The 23,907-nt window shown below is 44.2% G+C and overlaps 1 protein-coding gene across 2 annotated transcripts in view; it reads right to left on the bottom strand.

Moving 5' to 3' along the window:
* The window catches only part of nr3c2 (nuclear receptor subfamily 3, group C, member 2), a 327,756-nt gene that overhangs the window by 12,283 nt on the left and 291,566 nt on the right, over nt 1–23,907 (bottom strand). For both annotated transcript variants that reach the window (XM_067992205.1, XM_067992200.1), the window contains one exon: nt 10,782–10,912. In XM_067992205.1, the coding sequence (XP_067848306.1) occupies nt 10,782–10,912 (131 nt within the window). The remainder of the gene's footprint in view (nt 1–10,781; nt 10,913–23,907) is intronic.

Here is a 23,907-nt window from a genome sequence, read left to right as displayed (position 1 = left end):
ACACTGTGCAGTCATCAGCGAACATCCCCATTTCTGACCTTATGATGGAGGGAAGGTCATTGATGAAGCAGCTGAAGATGGTTGGGCCTAGGACACTGCCCTGAGGAACTCCTGCAGCAATGTCCTGGGGCTGAGATGCTTGGCCTCCAACAACCACTACCATATTCCTTTGTGCTAGGTATGACTCCAGCCACTGGAGAGTTTTCCCCCTGATTCCCATTGACTTCAATTTTACTAGGGCTCCTTGGTGCCACACTCGGTCAAATGCTGCCTTGATGTCAAGGGCAGTCACTCTCACCTCACCTCTGGAATTCAGCTCTTTTGTCCATGTTTGGACCAAGGCTGTAATGAGGTCTGGAGCCGAGTGGTCCTGGCGGAACCCAAACTCAGCATCGGTGAGCAGGTTATTGGTGAGTAAGTGCCGCTTGATAGCACTGTCGACGACACCTTCCATTACTTTGCTGATGATTGAGAGTAGACTGATGGGGCGGTAATTGGCCGGATTGGATTTGTCCTGCTTTTTGTGGACAAGACATACCTGGGCAATTTTCCACATTGTCGGGTGGATGCCAGTGTTGTAGCTGTACTGGAACAGCTTGGCTAGAGGCGCAGCTAGTTCTGGAGCACAAGTCTTCAGCACTACAGCTGGGATGTTGTCGGGGCCCATAGCCTTTGCTGTATCCAGTGCACTCAGCCGTTTCTTGATATCACGTGGAGTGAATCGAATTGGCCGAAGACTGGCTTCCGTGATGGTGGGGATATCGGGAGGAGGCTGAGATGGATTATCCACTCGGCACTTCTGGCTGAAGATGGTTGCAAACGCTTCAGCCTTGTCTTTTGCACTCACGTGCTGGACTCCGCCATCATTGAGAATGGGGATGTTTGCAGAGCCTCCTCCTCCCGTTAGTTGTTTAATTGTCCACCACCATTCACGACTGGATGTGGCAGGACTGCAGAGCTTTGATCTGATCCGTTGGTTGTGGAATCGCTTAGCTCTGTCCATAGCATGTTGCTTCCGCTGTTTAGCATGCATGTAGTCCTGAGTTGTAGCTTCACCAGGTTGGCACCTCATTTTTAGGTACGCCTGGTGCTGCTCCTGGCATGCTCTTCTACACTCCTCATTGGACCAGGGTTGATCCCCTGGCTTGTTGGTAATGGTAGAGTGAGGAATATGCCGGGCCATGAGGTTACAGATTGTGCTGGAATACAATTCTGCTGCTGCTGATGGCCCACAGCGCCTCATGGATGCCCACTTTTGAGCTGCTAGATCCGTTCTGAATCTATCCCATTTAGCACGGTGGTAGTGCCACACAACACGTTGGATGGTGTCCTCAGTGCGAAGACGGGATTTCATCTCCACGAGGACTGTGCGGTGGTCACTCCTACCAATACTGTCATGGACAGATGCATTTGCGACAGGTAGATTGGTGAGGACGAGGTCAAGTAAGTTTTTCCCTCGTGTTGGTTCGCTCACCACCTCCCGCAGGCCCAGTCTAGCAGCTATGTCCTTCAGGACTTGGCCAGCTCGGTCAGTAGTGGTGCTACCGAGCCACTCTTGGTGATGGACATTGAAGTCCCCCACCCAGAGTACATTTTGTGCCCTTGCTACCCTCAGTGCTTCCTCCAAGTGGTGTTCAACATGGAGGAGGACTGATTCATCAGCTGAGGGAGGACGGTAGGTGGTAATCAGCAGGAGGTTTCCTTGCCCATGTTTGACCTGATGCCATGAGATTTCATGGGGTCCAGAGTCAATGTTGAGGACTCCCAGGGCCACTCCCTCCTGACTGTATATCACTGTACCGCCACCTCTGGTGGGTCTGTCCTGCCGATGGGACAGGACATCCCCAGGGATGGTGATGGAAGAGTCTGGGACGTTGGCTGAAAGATATGATTCTGTAAGTATGGCTATGTCAGGCTGTTGCTTGACTAGTCTGTGGGACAGCTCTCCCAATTTTGGCACAAGTCCCCAGATGTTAGTGAGGAGGACCTTGCAGGGTCGACTGGGCTTGGTGTTTTGCCATTGTCGTGTCCGGTGCCTAGTGGTCCGATGCCGGGTGGTCCGTCCGGTTTTATTCTTATTGTGACTTTTCGTAGCGAGATTTTACAACTGAGTGGCTTGCTCGGCCATTTCAGAGGGCAATTAAGAATCAACCACATTGCTGTGGGTCTGGAGTCACATATAGGCCAGACCGGGTAAGGGCGGCAGGCTTCCTTCCCTAAAGGACATTAGTGAACCAGATGGGTTTTTACGACAATCCGGTAGTTTCATGGCCATCATTACTGATACTAGTATTTTAATTCCAGATTTAAAAAAAAATTTAATTAATTAATTGAATTTAAATTCACCAGCTGCCGTGGCGGGATTTGAACTCATGACTCTGGATTTTAGTCCAGGCCTCTGGATTACTAGCCCAGTAACATAACCACTATGCTACCGTACCCATATATGGTAGTGAAAAATGTGATGCAGTAATGGTGGTTTGCTCCTGGAATTTTTTTTTAATTATACATGTTTTGCAAATATGATATGATCTAGTATTTATTAATGGGCTAGAGACAGAACATCAGTGTTGCGATGACCAGTGAATTTACTGCATTGTCAAACTTGGGCAGCTGGAATTCCTTTTATACTGTCTAACTGGAATGTGAATTGTCCGCTGGATATGGATCTAACAGTGCCTGAGTATACTTTGCAATGTTATAGATTTTGATTTTATTGCAAAGTATAGTTGACTCCTAAACGTTTTGTTTATTCTTCATCTCTGCATATTTTTTATCTCTGAATACCTGATCCTTATTATACTGTACTTGTGAATTCACTATCAGTGCTTTATTAGATTCTTTCTGGCCCGCCACTATTGTTCATGATTCAAATACCATCGTGCACACCATGGGGTCAACTTTAACTGTTCCTGCTGGGCGGGACCCGCTGCCGCCTGTTTTATGCGGACAGGGAAAGCAGGCGGGGTGTAAAACAGGTGGACAGAACGCTGCTGCCCGTTTACTGCCCGGCAGCAACAGATAGAATCGGCCCCCTTACTTTTTTTTTAAATGGGTAATTCCATGATCCTGTGCTCTCAGTGGAGAGTCACGCTTGCGGGGAAGCTGGTCAGAGAATCAGGGTTACAATGTTGTGGCCCTATCTCCGACCTGCACCCCCTTCAAGCCCGTGGGGAGTGTGGAATTGTTCAGTGAGAGCGAGGATCGGATACTGCACATAATAAAGGTAATTATCTGACTTTGCTCTCCTGGTGGGGAGTCTTACTCGCCGGCAGCACATATCTGAAATTTGGATGCTCGCTGCACATAATTTTCTGGCCATTAATTTGTCAAAAAATTATCACATAGTATGTCCAGATTTTCAATATGTGGTGTTGGCAGATGAGGCTACCCATCAGAAGCATGGTCAGAAAGCTACCCCTAATCTACAGTATACTACAGCATAATTCAAGATAATCACAAGTCCCAATAAAAATACATCATGTAAATGATCAGTTTTTCTTTCATCCTCTCCTGTTTTATTATGCATTCGTGTCTTCTTTCTTCTGTGTCTCTCTGCTCCGATTTCTGTCTCTTGCTCTTTTGTTTCTTCTTGCTCTCTGCACAATCTGCTCACTATCTTTTCTACAGTCTCCAATCCTGCCTGACCTTTTCTTCCTGGTTTTCGGTCATTGACATTCTGCAGTTGCACAGTGCACACTGCTTCAAACAGCCACATCTCCTGCTTCCCAGTGGGTTCTCATGTGCATTGATTGCTTCCACATAAAAAAGTGCTATTCGATGTTATTCGATTTTAGTGATAACCAGTTCTAGTGATCCTTTGCTTGTAAAGATCAGTCTGTCCTTGAAACAGGTGTTAGGCCCCTGATTAGCAGATGCAAGGGACCTAACAGCTATTTCAGGCAGGCGCCTGAGAAACCTAAATACTGCCCGATCCAATTTTGCATTCGGTGCTGTTTGGGGGTGAATAGCGCCCCGTAATTGATAAGTTTTGCTCCCGTTTTACACCTGAAAAACAACTGCAACGCATACCAATTTCTCCCCATTGAGAGTAAACCTGTTCAAGTTTACAAGCCAGTGAAATTCAAGAAGGAGAAACGAGCAGTGTACAAAATAGAAGCACAGGTAGAAGATGAGCTAGTACAGCTTTGCGAGCATGATAACCAGAGCTTCCTTGGTGACACATTGACTGCAAGCCATAATTTGGTTAAGAAGTAAGAAGATAGTTAAGAAATTTTCCAAGATTTCATAAGGGTGGTGGAAAATCGATTAATAACCTGAAATGGATAACACAGAAAAAAAGTGAAATATAACAATCAACGGTCAAAAGCATAACATAGGAGTCCCAAGGCATCAAAACAAACCACTTGCTTGGCCTCAGTGTATAATCAGAAAGCAGCTCTGATTAATCCACAAGGAAGAAAGTACACACCCAGAGTTTCAGCAGTTTGGCAAGTGTGAAATGCAGGTTCTTTTCGAAGACAATTTTCCCTTTTAGTGCAAGTCATGTCATTTGAAAGCATTGTTCATAATGTATAACTTAATCAGCTTGCATGTGAACTTATTCATTGATATGAATGAAGTCTGTTGTCTTTTTCCTCAGTTGTATTTAAAGTGCACAATCTATTCAGTGCCTCTCTGATGGTCTGCATAAATTCTTTACATTTCCAGAGCATGTGATGCATCCATTCCTGGGGCTATAATTATCTCAGAAGAGCAGAGTGATGAGGCACAGAACAATGTCAAATTCTCAAGCAAGGGAATGCATGATCTCCACTGAAAATATGCTATGTAGGGAACAATGTGCTTCTACACAATCTTATCTGGGTACACCCTTCATCTGGAGGGGCTGCAATATTGAACCAAGGCATGTTCCCGTCATACAAGACATATGCTCACCCTTCCACAACCTCACCACTATCCCGGAGCCTATTGGAGAAGGGTATGTGCTGAACCAGGCGATTAGTAGTGTCCCTGTCAGTGTGTAGTCTGGTAACCTCCAGATGTACACTGACATGATCAATTTGCATAATATATAATTGGACTGGGCACAGTTGGCAGAGCAGATTGTCTCTCTAGTCAATATGCTTACCACGCTGGCACAAAACCAGCAACCCTCATCACCCTCCTCCAAGATGTTGCCATTCAGAGCTTTGTTGACTTATCCATAGGCCTTTCCATAGGATTCTGAAACCAGCAACCATTTCTGTTGTGGTTGAGATGGTTCTTGATTCACAGTGCTACCCTGTGGAATATCATTCCAGTGCCATGTGCTCCCACATTTCAGCGGTGAGTCTTTGTACATCTGCAAATAGAATGAAGTGGTGTAATTAGTACACAGAAGATGCAATTATGACATATGCATTGATACAACATTGCTTTTGTTTTTCTTCAAGCTTTTAATGTGGTATATATTGTTGCAGTAATAAAAGAAAATTGCTATGTCATTACAAGTACTACATGGACATACTGGCAGTTTCTGAAAGTATTATTAGCTACTCCTTCACAGTTACTACTTCTGATTATAGTGAAGATAATTATATTAATATATACTATAATACATTTTTAAAGTGCAAGTGGAAACTTAATTTACCTGTGATTTCTTTCCAGTTGTTGAAGTAAGAGATGCTTAGTTCTTCCTCCCTTCTGCTTCCAGTGTCTTCTTTTCAAGCTCGCTGATAATCTTTCAAGTCTAGTTTATCTGTGGATGGGAAGCTTTCAGCATGTTGCTTCTTTATCCAACTGCTGCTTGTTCACCCAAGGGTGTAACTGCAACAGTTTATGGAATGTTCAGTCACACATGACCTCTCCAAGCTTATCTGTCCATGAGACCCATCTCCTGCCCCCTTGACCCCCCTTCCCACTAAGCTGCTGACCATCCAACTTCCCATCCTGACCCTCATGCTAGCTGACATTGTAAGTGGTTCCTTCTCTTTAGGCACTGTCCCTATTCCTTCAAGAACCACCATCATCATCCCCTCTCCTCAAAAAACCTACCAACAAGCCATCTGTCCTTTCTAATTACTATGCAACCTCCATCTTCCCTTTCATCTCCAAAGTCCTTCAACTTGTTCTTGCCTCCCAGATCTGTACTTATGTCTCTTGCAGTCACTGTTTGAATCTCTTGAATCAAGTTTCCACCTGTCCTACAGCATTAAACGCCATAACCAAAGTCACAAATGACGTTCTCTTTGACTGTGGTGCATTATCCCTTCTCGTGTTCTTTAATCTCTCTTTAGCCTTTGACATGGTCAACCACACCATTCTCCAACATCGCTCCTCCCCCCAAGATCCACCCTGCCAACAGGCTCAGCCATTTCCTGTCCTCTTTAACTGATCAGCTGCAGCGGGGTGCCTTGTTTGGCGTTTAAACGAGATCCAAGTCCAAATTTGGCTAGGGCCTCAGGCAGACACGGACAAGCACGCAGAGCTGTCATTCCGTGGGCTTTGTGCCCGTTTTGGATGCAAGTCAAATTTCTCAGTCCATATTGTCTCCAACACAAAGACTGCCTACTTCCACCTCTGTAACATCACTCGCCTCCACCCTTACCTTAGCCCATCTACCACGGAAACCCTTAACTTCCCTTTGTCACATTCATACTCTTCTAATGCTCCCCTGACCATCCTTCCATATTCCACACTTTGTAAATTTCAGCTCATCCAAAACTCTGCTGCCCGTATCCTGTTCAGCACTAAGTTCCACGTGTCCATCCCCTCTGTCCTTGCTGGCCTACATTTACTCAAATTTATTTTAAATCCCTCCGTGGTCTCGCCCCCTCCTTATCTCTGTATCCTTCTCCAGCGTTACAACTCCTCCCAACAAACTCTCCGTCCCTCTAATTCTGGTCACCTGTGTGTGGCTCTGCTTCACCTTCAGCTGTCTGGGCCCCATGTTCTGGAGTACTCTCCCCAAACCCCTCTGCCTCTTTTACTCTAAGACCCTTCTTAAAAAACACTTCTTTGACCAAGACTTTTGTCACCCCTCCTGATACCTTCTTCTTTGGCTCGGCATTCAATTTTACTCCCCGTGTGCCTCTGTGAAGTACCTTGGGATGTTTTTCTACATTAAAGCCGCTACATAAGTGCAAGTTGTTGTTAATGCAATTACTGCAAAATGGTACACACAAAAATGACTACTAGCCTCCTCCAATGGTTCTGTTGACTGCTAGTGAATAGCCAAGCCACACAGATCAAGAAAGTCCCAACTTCATTCCATGTTCTTAGCTGAAGGAGCTGATCTCAGGCAGACAGAGGCAAACATGCTACAATTGGCCACAGCACCCCTAGGTTAGGGAGAGCAAAATCATCCAAGGTTCTCCTTTCTGTTCGCTGAAGTGCACATACATGGGCTTCGGGTGAGGACGGGATCAGGTTCGGCTGTGATGGCTGCAATTGTCAAATTGCCCAGTGACGCTCAATGCTTGGATTCACGGACAAAGAATGGTGAGGTACCAGAGGATGGCCATGAAATTGTGTTCCACTAAGAAGTCAATGCTATTAGGAAAGGAGGTGGGCAAGGGGAACATTGGCAGAGACAGGATAATAAAATTGCTACTAGTCAGGAAATGCCCCCCAGGATATGTTAAAAGAGTTTAACATGTACATTCCACAAAGAATCCTGAATTTTGTTTCAATTGTAAAAAGATCCAGAAAAGTCACTTGAGAAGTAAAGTTCCATTCTACACTATGTTCTATTGGCTTTTAATGTACCAAAAAAAATTGTGCCTTGACTTAAATAAATTGATGAATACATGGTGTGATCACATTCTGTAAGGTTGAAAGTAGTTTAATATTTCATTATTAATAGACTATCACAATATCTCAATAGAACTTTGGAAATAATATCGGTCACAGAAATGAACACACCAAAGCTCAGTAAGTAAGTGTTTCCGCGCTTCAAATCCTTTCACCCCTGGATCATATTTCAGGTATTTAATCCCCATTTTAATTCACCTTGGAGTTTTTTGCCAAATCTGATTAAGGTTATTTACACGTGACAGGTCTAGACATTAATTTAATTACTGAGGTCCCAAAAAGCTGTTGGGAGGCGTGGGGGGGAGCACAAGGAAAATCAGGAACCGCTTTATTAGATCAGGACCCATTATGTTTTTGTCACTGTGCCTCTCATATAAAACTAACTCCTTATAGGGATACTGCATGAGTTTAATGAAATAAACCATGCTTTTTTTTAGAACATAGCACTGGAAAGCTTCTCAAAGTTTTTCCAGCCAGTACCACCCTTCCCATTGGGGTAATGGAGTAATTGATTATCTGGAGCTAAGTGAGAAGAATCATCCATAGTGACCTGGTGTATTGTGGCCCTGCCTGTCTCAGGTAGCCGATTACTGAGTTTGCAATAGAGGACAAACAGTTTAAATCTCCCATCACCAGACATATCATCTTGGAGGCAATTCGGCACCAAAGAGCCTTCCGTCCCACATCTCCCCTCCGTCCCCCACCTCAAGACGATAGTCACTTGTAGGTCATTAGACAACTGACAAACACAGGTTTGAGTCCTCGTCAGAGGACAGCGCAACTTACCATAAAGTGAGAGTGCGTTGCCATCATCCTCCTGACCACATTATGCACAAAACTCACACCCCAATAAATGGTGGGTCCACCACATCTTCCTTCAGTGAGGTGGTAGGACCTAAGCAGTGTAGCGTGCAACATACCAGCTATCTTGGAGTTCTTGATGTCCAAGCCGAATATCGCGCATCAGGGTAGCTTATTACCAACTGCTTCATTTAGGTCCTCATGTAAGGGGCTTTGGCAAAGAAGTGCCCACCTCTCGGTTGGTGTATACCGCTGCCCTTCCTTCCTGCAACTGTTTTCCTTTTTTACCAAAAATCCACCTCACAGCTTGACATTCAATCTCACATGCTGGCCAAAGGAAGCCCTTCTGTTGCCTGCCTGGGACCTTCAAAACTTCCTAGAAGATACATATCTTATATACCACAAGCTTAACCTGCATTGAAATTTTACTCTCATTGAAGGGAAATGAGAAAAATCAAAGCACCTTTCAGACCCTTCTTAGTGCAATTCTGAAGAGCTCTGTCCAAGCTGCAGCTATCATCCGCTAGAACCTTAGGAACTGATACGAACCAACTATTTAACAGATTTCCCCTTGTATCTCTCAGTCAATAGTTTTTATCTCCCCTCTTCAGCCATGTATGGTGGCAATACACAATTGAGGCACTCACCACTGAATCCCACTGGTTAGCCAATTTTTCAAGGTGAGTGTAGTGTACTAGATCCCCAAATGAGTCTAACAGTAACACAACATCAGGCATGAAAAGAAACATTGCAAATCTTTTAGCGATACCTGCATAGACACAAGACCATTCCTTATGATGCCATCCAATACACTATTAATGAAGACATCAAATAGAATGGGTGACAATGAACTACTTGGCTCGCTCTTCTTTTGAAAGCATTGGGTCAGTGAGTTTCCCATATACACTTGCATGGATCGTGAAGCTGGAGTACACATCCTGGATAAAATCGAAGATTCAGCCATTTATCTCCAAAGCATCCAGCTTCTTGTTGGCAGCCATATGGTTTAAAACTTTACAAAAATGATTGAAAGCAATTTGGTGGGTTTCCTTTGAGCCTTATAGGGTTCTGCAGTCTCATAAATCTACAACCTGATTCATGCATTCCACATGAAATGTAGGCAATGTGGGCCTCCAATATTTCTGATATATGTGCTGCAACAGCCTGAAGAACCACCTAAACAGTCACTGATATCAATAAAATTCCTCAATGGTATTTTAGTCTCACTACGGTCCCCTTTCTTGCAGATGGAAATCACATTGCACTTTAGAACACAGAGGGTATGTGTGCCCCTAACAGCGTCCACACCTGCCAACCTACCAGTAGGTGAAGCATTGTGGAGTTAACCTTGTCCCCATGACCTGGTTCATTACATCCTTCTATATGTGCAGCTTACTGCATTGGCTTTTTGTCCATGACTGACAACATACTTATGCCAACGAAAAATGATTTACAATCATTTCTGTGCAATTGTAAGTGCTTGCAGATGTACACAACCCACAGAGCCTTCTTTATCTCCTCAATGAGCCACTTAACTTCACAAAGTACTAAATCATAATCTACCTTTGTTGCACCTCTCGATTGTTTCAAAGAAGGTTCAAGTACCGACTTAAAGGTCTTCTACTTTCATTTAACAAGTGTCCTTTTCTAGTTACCTTAACAAGTCCCTACTTAGTGGGTAAGCAGCTAGCAGCCTCCAGCTTCATTTTGTTTATGACTTCAGGTGTAGAAGCAAGAAAATCTTTAAGGATGATATGTGTTGTATTTTTGTCACTGTGCAATGCTGAGTGGGAGGCTTGTCAAAACCACTCATTTAAAATGAGCACCATTTCTGTTTTCTCTGTTTCCTTCCAGTCTCGCCAATTACTTTTAGTGGTTTCTCTGTATTCCCAGTTTTTTTTTGCTCCTGTACCTGAATCCCAGACGCTCTCTTTGCTTCTCACTGGTATCTAATGATGTCATCATGTAAATAGAAAGCCTATAGCCTAATTGCAACTAATCAAACCATCAAAATAACTGTTTTCTCATTAATATTTTTGTTTGTGTTTCTTATTAATGATTCATCTCTTAGGTACTTTCGGTACAAATACTCAAGGATAGCGTTGCAAGAAGTCAGTTATTAAAACATGAATCTGAATCATCGGCATAAAAACCAATGAAGGAACCGTTATTCTGAAATTTATTAGCACCATCTGTAACAGAGTAAATGTGGATGTGCCACTTACTTGTGCCAAGCAGGAGAAGGACTTTCATGCACAGGAACTCCTCATGGGTCAACTGGAGACGTACAAATTCTATGCTGATGCTTTGCATCCCTTGACATAGTTCATACATTGCTGACTGCTGCATCCGCTGTCTGTTTAAAAACAAAGGTAAATATTTATAGTTTTTACAGTCAAACCCATTTTAATTCAAACTGACCAGAAGGACTGAGTAATAATAAGAGATAAAACAAAACACTGTGAATGCTGGAAATCTAAAATAAATTTAGAACATGTTGGAAATTGGTTAATCAAGAATTCAGGTAGATTTGAATATACTTTGCATTTTATGGTATACACCTAATATATATTAGTAATAAATAAAGGTGGATTTACGCCTTCCCCTTTCTTGGTCCCCCCACAACAGGTACCATCCCTGACAGGCAAGATTGCTGGAGGACTTGTTCCTCGACTCCTCCAACCACTGGAAAGTGCACAGGAACTCAGCAGAGGGAACAGGCACAAACCCTCATCCTGACGCTATGGGGTAGATTTTTGTCTTTACTGCCTGGGTGGTAATCTGCTGGATTATCACCTAGGCGATGAAGGTGAAAATCTACCCCACTATGTTACACACTGTGCTGGGGCTCCAATGTGCTGCTTTCCGAAAGCATTAAAAGTTATGTAGGAAAAATGTATTTTGCATTCGATGCAGATTAAATATGTATTGCATAATTTATAACTAAGTATCCCTAAATGCAAGACACTTATCCCTAAAATCTTCAATAAAAGGCAGAATTTACATTTAAATTATGAAGGATGTCTTTTGACTAATTAATCTAATCAACATATGCAAATTGAGTTCATTTTAGCATAACCATTAAACAGTTACCCCTAGTAGCACATGAATAAATCCAATGAGATTAATAATGTTATTACATGATTTTTTTAGGTGAATTATAGGTTCACCGGACTGGGATCTCCACCGTTGACCCCTCCAGAATATGGAGGATCAGGAGAGTGTCCTTTTATTCTAAATGCCAATGATGGTGCCCACGCCATTAGGGGCACATCTCAGGTGCTGGCCCAACTGGGAATCCCAGCATATGCTAACTACTATGGATGGGGGAAGGCCAGAACCCTTTCCCTGGCAACATCTTAATAGTGCCTCCATCAGCCCTCTATTAGAAGGGGGCCAAAAGTCCTGATTTTATCTAAATCTTCAGGGATTCAGGTTATATCCCAAGCCTGGAATCCCCAGGTGGGCCCCACAACCACCTTTCCTGCATCTGGTATGCCTTATATTCCTGGTTTACCAGTTTCCTCATTGGTGTTTCCCAGGCTATGGGAACTCCCAGCCTCAGAGTCCCTGCTCCCTCTTACCGCTGTTGGCCCTATAATGGGCAGGTAGAGGCTCCGCCACTTACAAGGCTCGTGGGAACTTTGACAAAAGGCTGGGACTGGGAGTTTCCAAGTCTTGGCCTAATTTCTAGCCTTTCCAGCGCATGGCAGAGTTACATCATGCGTGAATCAGAAGGGCCGAAGATTTTCAGCCCTGTTATCTCTATTAGTGTAACAAATTTGCCATCCAAACATTGCAAGGATATTGTTTTTTTCAGTTATCAATAAAAATGTGAAAAATCTTTAAGCTGAAAATATACCACTTTCCTTCTCCCAGTTCACTTTGTCTAGTTCTACATATTGCTATTGAGTTGAGTTCTACGTAATCGCATGGAGCTAAGTCCCTAAGTGTGTTCTTATTACTTTTCAGACATTTAAATTTTTAGTCCCGATAAACAAGTACATCATCACTCAAACATACACCCTAACACTTAACAAACAAAGGAAAAATAAAATGAATGATTGCCCTAGCTTGGGTTACATACCATGGGAAATCAGAAACACTGTATAAATACAGATAAACTATGAAATATTATGTAAATATTCAAGTTTTGGAACTTTGCCCAAATTAAATAAATCTGAACAAATTTTTCATCCAGCAATATACTTAGCTGCCTGACAATACCAGAAGTTATGTATTATGGGAAACCCCATGGTAAAATCAGAGCCCTAAGGATGAAACCATATGATGTAGATGGTTTCAGGTCTGAAATATTCATGATTAGCATTACAGCTTCGTCACAGAACAGAATGAATTTTACCTCATTAAATGAATCTTGCATGAGCAAGTGCCTGACTTCAAATGGATCAGATGAATATGGCCTGCAATTTTCCACAGGATTGAGATAAATATAGCTCATGCCCTCATGCTATGTGAACTCTACAAGTGCTTTAAAAGTAAATTCACATGCGGTAAATGCATCTAACCCCTTTTTCTGCACTGAGGCAATGAGTGAAATGTAAAGAGAGGGTCTGAAAACCAGAGAGAGGCACCTACTTTCAGTGGTATTTAAAGTAAGGGAAAGCTGGAAGCAGGTCTGGCAATCATTTTTACTGCAGTCGCTTGTGTGTTTTGAGGCTTAAGGGCTTCCAATATTTGATCTCCTTGCTGCTGTAGGTGCTGTAAAAATTTTCCCTGCCACTGTAAACACTGTTCCCTTTATCTCCTGACTCTTCCAGACCTCCCTTTTAAGGTGCTACTGCAGGACATCAAGATCGGCTGCCCCGCTGGATTTCCTGCCCTTTCAATCCACAAGGTGCCTATAAGGAGCACGCTTGCCGATTGTTGGTAAATGAGGCCCGACAGTGAAAATTGATCAGCCCTCCCACCGACCACATTGGGTGGGTGGAGCGGACACCCTACCCACCACCCACCCAATATGTGCCCGAATCGAAAACTGCCTCCATAATGGTTACAGCATAGAAACCAGCCACTTGGTCCATTAAGTCTGCACCCATGTTTTTCTCTACAAGCCACTTAAGTCTATTCCCATTTTCCTGCTCACTCCTTGTACCCTTTAATATTGCTCTTCTTCAAGTAACTATCTGACTCTTTTCAAAGAATTTATATACTCTGCTTCAATAGCCGTTTATACCCTTCCTGTAAAGATATTTGCCAGTAATTTCCACTGGGATTCTCCTGATCTCCTGTAATAACTTTGGCAGAAGCCCCAGAGAAATGGCGTAAATTTCCACTGATCTGCTGTTTACCTGACGGTGGGAAATCGGGGAACCCCCACAGAAATTATACCCCTTTCTTTCTAAACACTCTATTAATTAATTCTTTTCGTCATTACCTTAAAATTTTGCCCTCCTGTTACTGCCTTGCCGACCAGTGGAAACAATCCATCACTAATGACCTTATTATAACACTTCATAAATTTGAAGATCTCCATCAAAAACAGACCTCACATCCCTTATGAACAGTAGTTTACCTTTATTGCCCAATATCTAGTTATGTGGTAGCATAACCCAAGGTCAGAACAGTGAAACCCCTTTGTTATGTGAATTGGATACTGTGGGGGCAATTTTAACTTTTATCACCAGGCAAAAAACTAGCGATAGCAAATCGGCCATCCATTTTACACCTCACCCAATGTTCTTTTCCATTGACTTAAGCATCTCTGCTCGCTGGGACTCTGGAGTGGGGCACGATCCCATAACCTTCTGACTGAGAGGCGGAAATGCTACCACTGAGCCAAAGCTCACACCTCCTCCTACATTAAGTGGTCAAAAAGCCCAATATGCTGGACACTGCTGACAGTCCAGGGAGTTGGTCCTGGAACTACAAATATTTTCTAAGTCTTTAATTGTATGTGCCCTCATCTCATATACTTGCATAAAAGGTGAAGAAATTCTCACTGCATTGGGTGGTATTACAGCTCACTCCAGGGAGCACTCTCACCTGCAGCTGGCTCCTTCTTCTCCACTTCCTGTCTACTCTGAGATTTCCACTGCTAATCACCAGTCTTGCACACTGCTCAATCCCCTATCTGTGGGCAGTGGGGGCAGCACGTAGAGTCATCTGTGCACTTAAAAATCAATTTCCTTGCTTTAGTGGTTGACAGGCCATCTTGTATGTGAGCCACCTCTTATCTGTAGGTGTTTAAGTTATTGGCTGAATTCAGTTGAATTTCTGTTCAAGGGGAAGGAGAGTCTAGGGTTGCATTGTCTGTTTGAAGTATTAAACACCATCCTGCCCCACCCCACCAAACCCTCCATTTAATAGAAAATCTCTTCTTCAATTTCTTTTTGTAGGTTTTGGGAAAAAACAGGTTAATTTGCTTGCTAACATGGAGCCCCTTGGGTTGTAGGGACACCATTGCTGCTTGCCTGTCCCAATGACTGTCCCAGAACAGCCCCATCGCAAACAGTGGGGAGCAGTAGCTTTCAAAAATGTCTGAAGTCTGCTCCACAACTGCTCATCCCTGGGAAACCAGGCTGGAGAAATTTAAGATTACACTAATATTCTGGCTAAGATTTATCCCTCAACCAGCAGTACCAAAAACAGAATGACTGGCAATTCATATCATTTGCTATTTGTGAGACCTTGCTGTTCATAAATTGGCTGTAAAACTTTGGCTACAATACAATAGTGGCTGTACTTCAAAAGTAGTTTACTGGATAGTGAAGTGTTTTGGGGCTTCCTGAGCACATGAAAGGCACTGTAAATGCAATTTTTTTCTTTATGATTGGTAGCTGTATTTGATTTTGAAAGACATTTTTTTGATTTAACTTCGTTTCTAGTCAATGTTCAAAGAGCACCATGGGCATATCTTAGGGGAGCATGCTCCCAATTCATAAGTTCTTCTGAGGCTATCATGGGAGTCTCCATGAGGCGATAACAACCTCAAGTAAAGTGATTATTGAAGTGTCATCTTTGGTCCAATATTAATAAGAGTAATATCAAAGGGTCACTTCTGTTTATTATTTTCTATATTTGAGGGAAGATATGTTCTGTAAACTACTGTAATCTGATCTATTCTCTCAGCAACTCTCTATTTTTTATAAATAAGCAAGAGTGCTCCTCCAACTCCACAGGTGTCGTGATCGGGCCGCCCCCCTCCCCTCGTAGCCTGCTCCAATGCCCCCTTCCGGAACTTACCTGAGGGCCACTGCTGGCAAGGCAGGCAGCCCGACATTGATGTCTTCGCTCGTGCGAGCTGCCTGCGGAGGCACGCCCAGCATCGACAGCTCGCACCGAGTGTGCTGATGAGGGCCGAGGACCAATATCAAATCAATCCTTGTGCCTCTCGGTTCGGACACCTGCTGGATACGCAGCGCTGAGGCTGGGCCCGAAAACAGGTCCAGACCAAAATCTACCTCCTATTCTTTTTAGAATTATTTCAAGATTCACTCTTTTGTTATGCCAGCTAATATTCAGCTGGTTAAATCAGTGAGTCACTAATCCATAAAGACAAGGAAAGTCCCAGGTTTCACCCCTGTGTTAAATTGTTAGGTTCTTATTTAAATACTTCTCTCAGGTTCCGCACAAGAACCACTCCTGTAGGTGAGCCCGTGCACCCTATGAACCAGATTACGTATTTATATGCTCAATATCTGGTAATGTAGTGAGCCCAGGAGTTGAACAGAAGCCCTTGTCACTGTAGTTTATAACTAAAGCCACAGACTGATGGTGCTTATTTTACCACTTTCCAAGGTTTAGGAGATCACATGAGAACTTATGACATATCCAGTAAGCTAAATACAGTGACAAGGGCTTCTGTTCAACTCCTGGGCTCACTACATTACCAGATATTGAGCATATAAATACGTAATCTGGTTCATAGGGTGCACGGGCTCACCTACAGGAGTGGTTCTTGTGCGGAACCTGAGAGAAGTATTTAAATAAGAACCTAACAATTTAACACAGGGGTGAAACCTGGGACTTTCCTTGTCTTTATGGATTAGTGACTCACTGATTTAACCAGCTGAATATTAGCTGGCATAACAAAAGAGTGAATCTTGAAATAATTCTAAAAAGAATAGGAGGTAGATTTTGGTCTGGACCTGTTTTCGGGCCCAGCCTCAGCGCTGCGTATCCAGCAGGTGTCCGAACCGAGAGGCACAAGGATTGATTTGATATTGGTCCTCGGCCCTCATCAGCATACACGGTGTGAGCTGTCGATGCTGGGCATGCCTCCGCAGGCAGCTCGACGAGCAAAGACATCAATGTCGGGCTGCCTGCCTTGCCAGCAGTGGCCCTCAGGTAAGTTCCGGAAGGGGGCATTGGAGCAGGCTACGAGGGAGGGGGCGCGAGGGGGGCGTCCCGATCACGACACCTGTGGAGTCGGAGGAGCACTCTTGCTCCTCCTGCCTCCACAGAAATGTTTTTTTAAAGATTTTTTCTTAAACTTACCTTTGATTGACGGCCACGGCGGCTACTGAAAAATCCTGAACAGGTCAGGCCCAACACCTGCCCCTCTCATCACTAACTAATTTCTGGATGGGGTCCTTCAACAGGCGTTAGGCTCCTTAAATATGTAAATTATAGCCTAACGCCTATTTTAGGCATTCCTGGAATAAGGCCCCCATGAATTTAGCAGTGGGACCAATGCCTGCACAGACTGGGTGCAAGCAGTCTCACTGCTATAGTGGTATATATCGAACGTTTCTCGGGCGTAAAATGAGCACAACGCATACCAATTTCTAACCCCAGATGTCTCTTGAAACTGACCACGGTATCTGCTGGGAACACAAGAGTGTGTAGAAAATGTCTATCTTTCTCAACATAGTTACAGCCTTAGCCTTCTCAACAGAGAAGATGGCACAACACTTGTCCACCCACTATACAATTCCATCTATATCTCCCTGCAGTAATTTAGTCACTGCTTGCCTTTCAGATGGGAGTTTACCATTCTATAGTATAGTGTCATTAGCAAAGATAATTGATGGCATTCATCAGGTCATTGAAATGTCACAGAGTTAAGCCAAGCATTTCATGAGGGACTTTTGTGTATGTGTTAAACTAAAATGAATGCTGTTTATCACGACCAGATGTTAGATGTCAATTCAGAAGTCAACAATCCGGTTCAGAAACTCACCAGATATCCTATCAGAGGTCGAGAAACTGTCCATATCACCGGCTTCAGAACTACTGTGAACCCTGTAGTGGGCAACAAAAGGATCACCCTATTTCTGAACCATAAGTGTGAAATATATACTTGGAAATATATCGTCGTTCCTTCATCGTCACTGGGTCAAAATCCTGGAACTCCCTACCTAACAGCACTGTGGGAGAACCTTCACCACACGGACTGCAGCAGTTCAGGAAGGCAGCTCACCACCACCTTCTCAAAGGCAATTATGGATGGGTAATAAATGCTGGCCTTGCCAGCGACGCCCACATCCCATGAATGAATTAAAAAAAATATGAAGCCAAATTGGCAACCAGGCAGGTAGTTGTTATGATTGAGAAGTTGCAACAAGTTCACACTCATTATGCTTTAACATGAATTAGCAATGGGATTACTGATCTGTGGTTATGTGGGTTTGACTTTGGCTCCTTTTTGTAAACACACAAAATGTTTGCCATTTTCCACTCATTGGGACAATACCAATTAAAAGAGATAGTTGAAACTGATGAGCCAGAAGAGCAGGGCATTTTTGGCTTACGTTGCACTATAAATTTCATTAAAGAAATTAAATTTCATTCAGAGCTGTGAGCCAATGCCACTATTTGGCTGCTTGGATCAGATGTACAACTTTGATTTGCTTGGAGCTCTCTGCACTGTCAATCAGTCCTGGGTGTGCCAAGGTTGGGAGGCAGTGCCAGTGCCAGTTCCCTGCAAGGGATGTTGGTGCCTGGTTTGGTGAAAAGAAGACCGTGAGTGTGAGGCTCCTGTCTTGTACCTCTTGGAGGAGGGCTTGGAGGCCCTCATCAGAGAAGCCAGTTGTGCTTCTTCTGCCAGCTGCCCTGCCGTGGTGCCCAATCTGGACGGACGCTGTGGGTGAGAGATGCCGTCAAGTGATTCGGTGCAAATTGCCAGTAAAACCATTTGTCGGCTGATCATCTTGTTGGGTAGTGTTCTGCTGCTGCTTTTAAGAGTTATGACATTGTTGCATGGGTGCGAAACCCGGAAGGTAAGTGGGTGGGTCGCCATCAATTGTACATGCGGGTTTTGCGCCCGGCAGCCAGCCTGATTGAAAGGGGAGAAGGTCAGGTGGGGGGGGGGGGAGGCCAGGGAGAAGATTGGGGGGGCAGGGAGAAGCTTGTGGGAAGGCTGAGAAGATCGGGGGGCTGCAAAGAAGATCGGTGGTCACTGGAGGTCGGTGCAGAATTGGAGGTAGGTGGGGATCCATCATTGGGGCGGTGGGGGGGGTGGTTGGTATTGTCGGCCAGGTGAGCTTGTTGGGCCTGGATGAAGCACTCCTGCCCACAAGCAGTGCAATAAAGGCCCTCACCTCATGGATCCAGCCCTTCCCACCTGCATTCATCTGACGTAAATCAGAAATGATGGGAAACCCGAACAGGTAAGGTTAAATTCATTTTATTATTGCAATACACAAAATATTAAGTACCTCAAGTATTTCAATGAGGTACATTGCAGGCATTAAGTGGGGGCAGGACTTCCTGGTGTCTGCTCTCCACATGCAGACAAACCTGCCTGGGTTAAACCGAGAAGCAGCGGGTATTGGAGCCAGGATACGGTCCCGCTCTGAAAACAGAGTATTTTTACTCCTCACCTGCCCCCAACCCACCCGTTTTTGGGAGTTAAAATTTACCCCAGAGGGTTTTCTGGGTTTGTCTCATTTGCTTACTGTTCTCCTAGGTTGGCCTTCTCTCTTCTGCTGACTCTTGGATTGAGCCACACTCCTCATTTCTTGGGCTTCAATTTGCTTCCTCATTATTTTCCTGCCAAATCGCTGCTCCTTCCATTGGATCTTGGAACAATTCTGCTCCTTCACTGGTTCTCCGATTTACTGGGCTATGCTCCATTCTTCCATTGGCTTCTGGGTTGCCACAGTTCCTATGCATCACTCTGCTGCTCCACTGCACTCCTGGATCATTTTTCAATTCTCCGCTGGCTTCCTGGATCAACATGCCCTTCAAATGTCCCTTGGATCAATCTCCACTTCTCCACCATTTGGGATCAACCTCTGTCGGCTCCTGGACAATTCTTCAACTCTTCAATGGCTACTGGATCACCCCCCCAAATTCTCTGGTGGCTCCTGGATCAACCTCTGTTCCTCGTCTAGCCCGTGAATCGGACTTTACTCCTCTGCTGGCTGCAAGACTGGCCGCTGCTGTCACCAACTCCAAATCTTTCACTTGTCACTGAATCTGACTCATACCACTGCTGCCTCCTGTTTGAAGGCTCTTCTCCCATCAAGTTAGGTCCTTTGATAGTTGGCTGGTTACCTCCTTTCTTATCAGCCCCTACCCTAATGTTCCCTTCTTGCCATATCCAGATTTCCATCACTAACTGATTCACTAAAGCATGCAACATCTGTTAACAGAGCGCAAGATATAAGCTATCGCAATCAGCTTACAGTCAGCCACTCGATTAATAAAGTGTACAACAAAAACACATCTCAGTATTTGTTTTGTTATGGGAAAAACGCCAGTCATCTGAATGAACAAGATAAATGTTTCTACAGTACTACTACACAATAGCCAGTTTGGTTGGTCAGGTAATGCACAAGTTACAATTCCCTTAAATTAAAATGTGCACCCAATAAATAGATTGTAGTTGAATGATTAATGTAGATCAGTATTTCTTTGTTATATAAAAAAAGATCTTGCAAATTCTAGTAAATCAAGCAATTGAGCACTTGATTCTGAACGAGGAAGTTGTAAGTTCCAAGTCCCAGGGCTGCTGGATAAAGAACTATGCTTTTATGTAGCATTCTGTATCAGGACATTTCCCACCATTTCCTGCTCACATTACATCTCTTGCCAACTGACTGAATCAGGAGTGGAAGGATCATAAAGAGGTCCACAGAACAAGCATTCCTGCTTTCCAGCTGCACAGGCTATGGTGGAAACAGTCAGCAAAGGGAGAAAGGATATCACAAAACTCTGTAAAGTATGACTTCTATTTTAGAAACCATTAGAAAACGTAGTACATTAAGCATTGAAATAACTGTGGCTGCAGAATGGTGAAGTGCATCATGATTGCTTGAGGGAGATGAATCTTTTGTGACCCACAGTCTTTAAGTGCAGTGGGCAGATAATTACCAGTAGTGCACATTCTAGTTTTGAATTCGTCATATTTGAATCTTTTTTCATTTGCTAGTTTTGCTTTGCTGCAGTTTGGGGAAGTTTTTTTTGTTGCCTAGTTTGGTTTGTGTAACATGCACTCCAGATCAGCTTCTGACACTTCTTTGGGGCTGTTTTTGGCCATTTAGAGAGTGAGTGACTGGCAGACTTGCCTTTTCTTCAGTCAGCTGGATGTCATTTTGACTGCAGGCTGTTAATAAGTGAGATAGACTCATCTTGGATTAGTCTCTGCTCAGGAGAGTTTCAGCGTGGAAGAGCTGTTGAAGCTGCTGGTCCAACACTTTGTTACTGTGCTGCAGGAACTAGGTGTTGGACCAATGGTATACTGTTAATGATTGCACCCTGTCCCTTTTTGCACGTCAGTGCAGTTCCTCTCATGGGGAAAAGTTGTGTTTTTTTTCCTGAAGTATACCAAAGATAGTCCAGAATGTTCTGTAGTCTGTATGCTTGACTATGCTTTGGTTGTACAGCAGTGTGCTGAACAGCTGAGCTTTTTTTGTCCAACCCTAATATGCTGCATTTACTAATAACCATTAAAAGGAAATGCTTGGTACCCAAGAGGATGGAAGTTCTGATTCAAACTCAGTATGGTCTCATCCTAGAATTAATGAAAAGTGTAATAATATAATAGTAATTCCAACTCTCCAATTATACCTGTGTGCTTCCAAATCCACGCCTATCTCTCCTGCAACTCCGTTTGATTCTCTCCGATCAGGTTTCCACCCCTCCCGCAGCAATGAAATGGCCCTCACCAAAGTCATTAATAATATTCTCTGTGACTGTGATGCATTATCCTTGGCCTCCTTGGCTTCTCAGCAGCTTTTAAAGACACCATCCCTCTCCGTCGCCTCTCTGTTGTCCAGCTCGGTGGGACTGCTTTCACTTGTTTCCACTTATTTATCCTACTGTAAGCAGAGCATCTCCAGCAATGACTTCTATTCCCACACCCGCACCGTTATCTCTAGAGCCCCCCACAGATCTTTTATACCCAATAACAGTCTTTAATTTTTAATGGAAGGGTCTTTCATGTTTAAAATTCTGGAAATAATTAATTTTAAGTTTAGCTTTTCTGAGGCTCAGGAGCCAGCTTGTGAAAAGTAGTTAAATGAATGAAATCATAGACTCCTTCTTCTTGGAGAAAAGATCCGTTTCCGTAAATACAACAGGTTTAAAAATATACCCTATCCGATACAGGTCTGTCTATACATCCCATAGGGATGTGTTACAACTTCAGATTTCTGCCGTCTTGGCTCCTGGACCAAGAACATTGTTCAGGGATAACTACACAATTGGGCAAGCTCCACGACACTTGCAGGGAGTGATGCAGCAAAATCGCAGATCCGCAGACCATGATTTTCCATTCATTAAATTAATGCCAGCCCACAACTTTCCAACCTGTGCTCCGTGTAAGTGCTGCTCCTTGCTGGGATCTCCTGATTGCAGAATCAGCTCTTTGATGGATTCAGCAGCTGGCATGTTCATAATGGTCACTTATTTGGCATATGGTTCATTCACAGATTAAATGAAGCTGTACTGTTCTCCTTTCTATAGAGTTTTTTTTGCTATTTTTGATAGGAGTTTGACCAGAAGAGGTCCTGAGTTTTAACTCTGAGCTGGGAAGACGGCGGGGGTGGGGGATGGGGAGTTCCTGACTGGAAACCCGGAAGTACAGGTTTCCTGGATATACTTACGAATTTGACGTAAGGACATCTTTTATTTTTTTTTCATGGTTTTTCTCCCGACAGGCCAGCCTGATTGACGGGAGAAGAGGAAGGAAGAGGATGTGACAAGTTAAGTCTTCGACGGGGGGGGGGGGGGGGGGGGGCGGCGGGGGGGGAGATTGGGGTCATTCGGGGGGGGGGTCATCAGGGGTCAGGGTTTGGAGTCGTTAGGGGTCACTGGGGGGTCATCAGGGGTTGGGGTCGGAGGTCGTGGGGGGGCGTCGTAGATCGTGGGGGGAGTTGGAGATCGTGGGAGAAGGGTGGAAGATCGTGGGGGGGTGTGTCAGAGATCCCGGGGGGGGGGGGGCGGAGAACGTGTGGGGGGGGGATCGCAAATCGTGGTGGGGGGGGGGGTCGGAGATCGTGCGGGGGGGGGGGGGGGGAGGGTCACTGTAGGTAGGCTTGTTGAGTTTGGGGGAAGCACTCCTGCTCCTCCGGGCTCACAAGCTGTGCTATAAAGGCACTTACCCGCTGTTTCGGGCCTTCTCGCTTATTCTCACGTGGTGTGAAGTAGAAGGCCCGGGAATCCCAGCCCCCAGGGGTTAAAAACAAAAAAGCTGTTAAAATGGAGGCCCACAGCCTCCTTGAAAACTTTTAATGCCCAACTGCCTCCTTAGAGTGGTTGGTCGCCCGCCCCTCGATCTGCCTGTTAGAACCAGAAATGGGCAGGTTGGAGGCGGGTTGGGGGCGAGTCTTAGATTTTAAAAATTTTTACTGTCCCCCACCGCCAACCCACTCGTTTTTCTAAGTTAAATTCATGCCCTTTATGTCAGTTTGATTAGAAAGCATCCGTGACCTGGTTTGTGTTTGGTACAATATTACAATAAGATTTCTGCATCTATTAATGAAGCCTTTAAAGATAGTGCGGTGCTCAGCTCAGCAATGGGAATACATTCTCAAGGACAAACCATGATGTTTCTTAGTGTTGAAGGTCAGGAGAAGTGAATGGCGCAGTGAAATTAAGAGTTTGGACTGTATCCTTTGAAAGTTTGTGGAAGAAAGAAGTAGCAGTAACAGTAACAGTCGTGGTCCTCACACAAACCAGGTCATGGATGCTTTCTGATAAAAGAAACTAAACTAAAAACTCAGGACCTCTTCTTGTCAAGCTATTGTTAAAAATGGCAAAAAAAACCTCTATAGGATGGAGTACTGATGATCTGAATCTAAAGTCAGATTAATCGGGGGTAAATTTGATTTTGGCTGATGGTGTAAAACAAAATCAATAGAAATGAAAATCAGGAGATGTATAACGGGCAGCTGAATCGATATCACCAGTTTTACATTAACACCCAAAGTCAAAATTACC

The sequence above is a fragment of the Heptranchias perlo genome, chromosome 1, assembly GCF_035084215.1.
Source record: "Heptranchias perlo isolate sHepPer1 chromosome 1, sHepPer1.hap1, whole genome shotgun sequence".
NCBI lineage: Eukaryota > Metazoa > Chordata > Chondrichthyes > Hexanchiformes > Hexanchidae > Heptranchias > Heptranchias perlo.
This window is presented reverse-complemented; position numbering and strand designations above follow the sequence as displayed.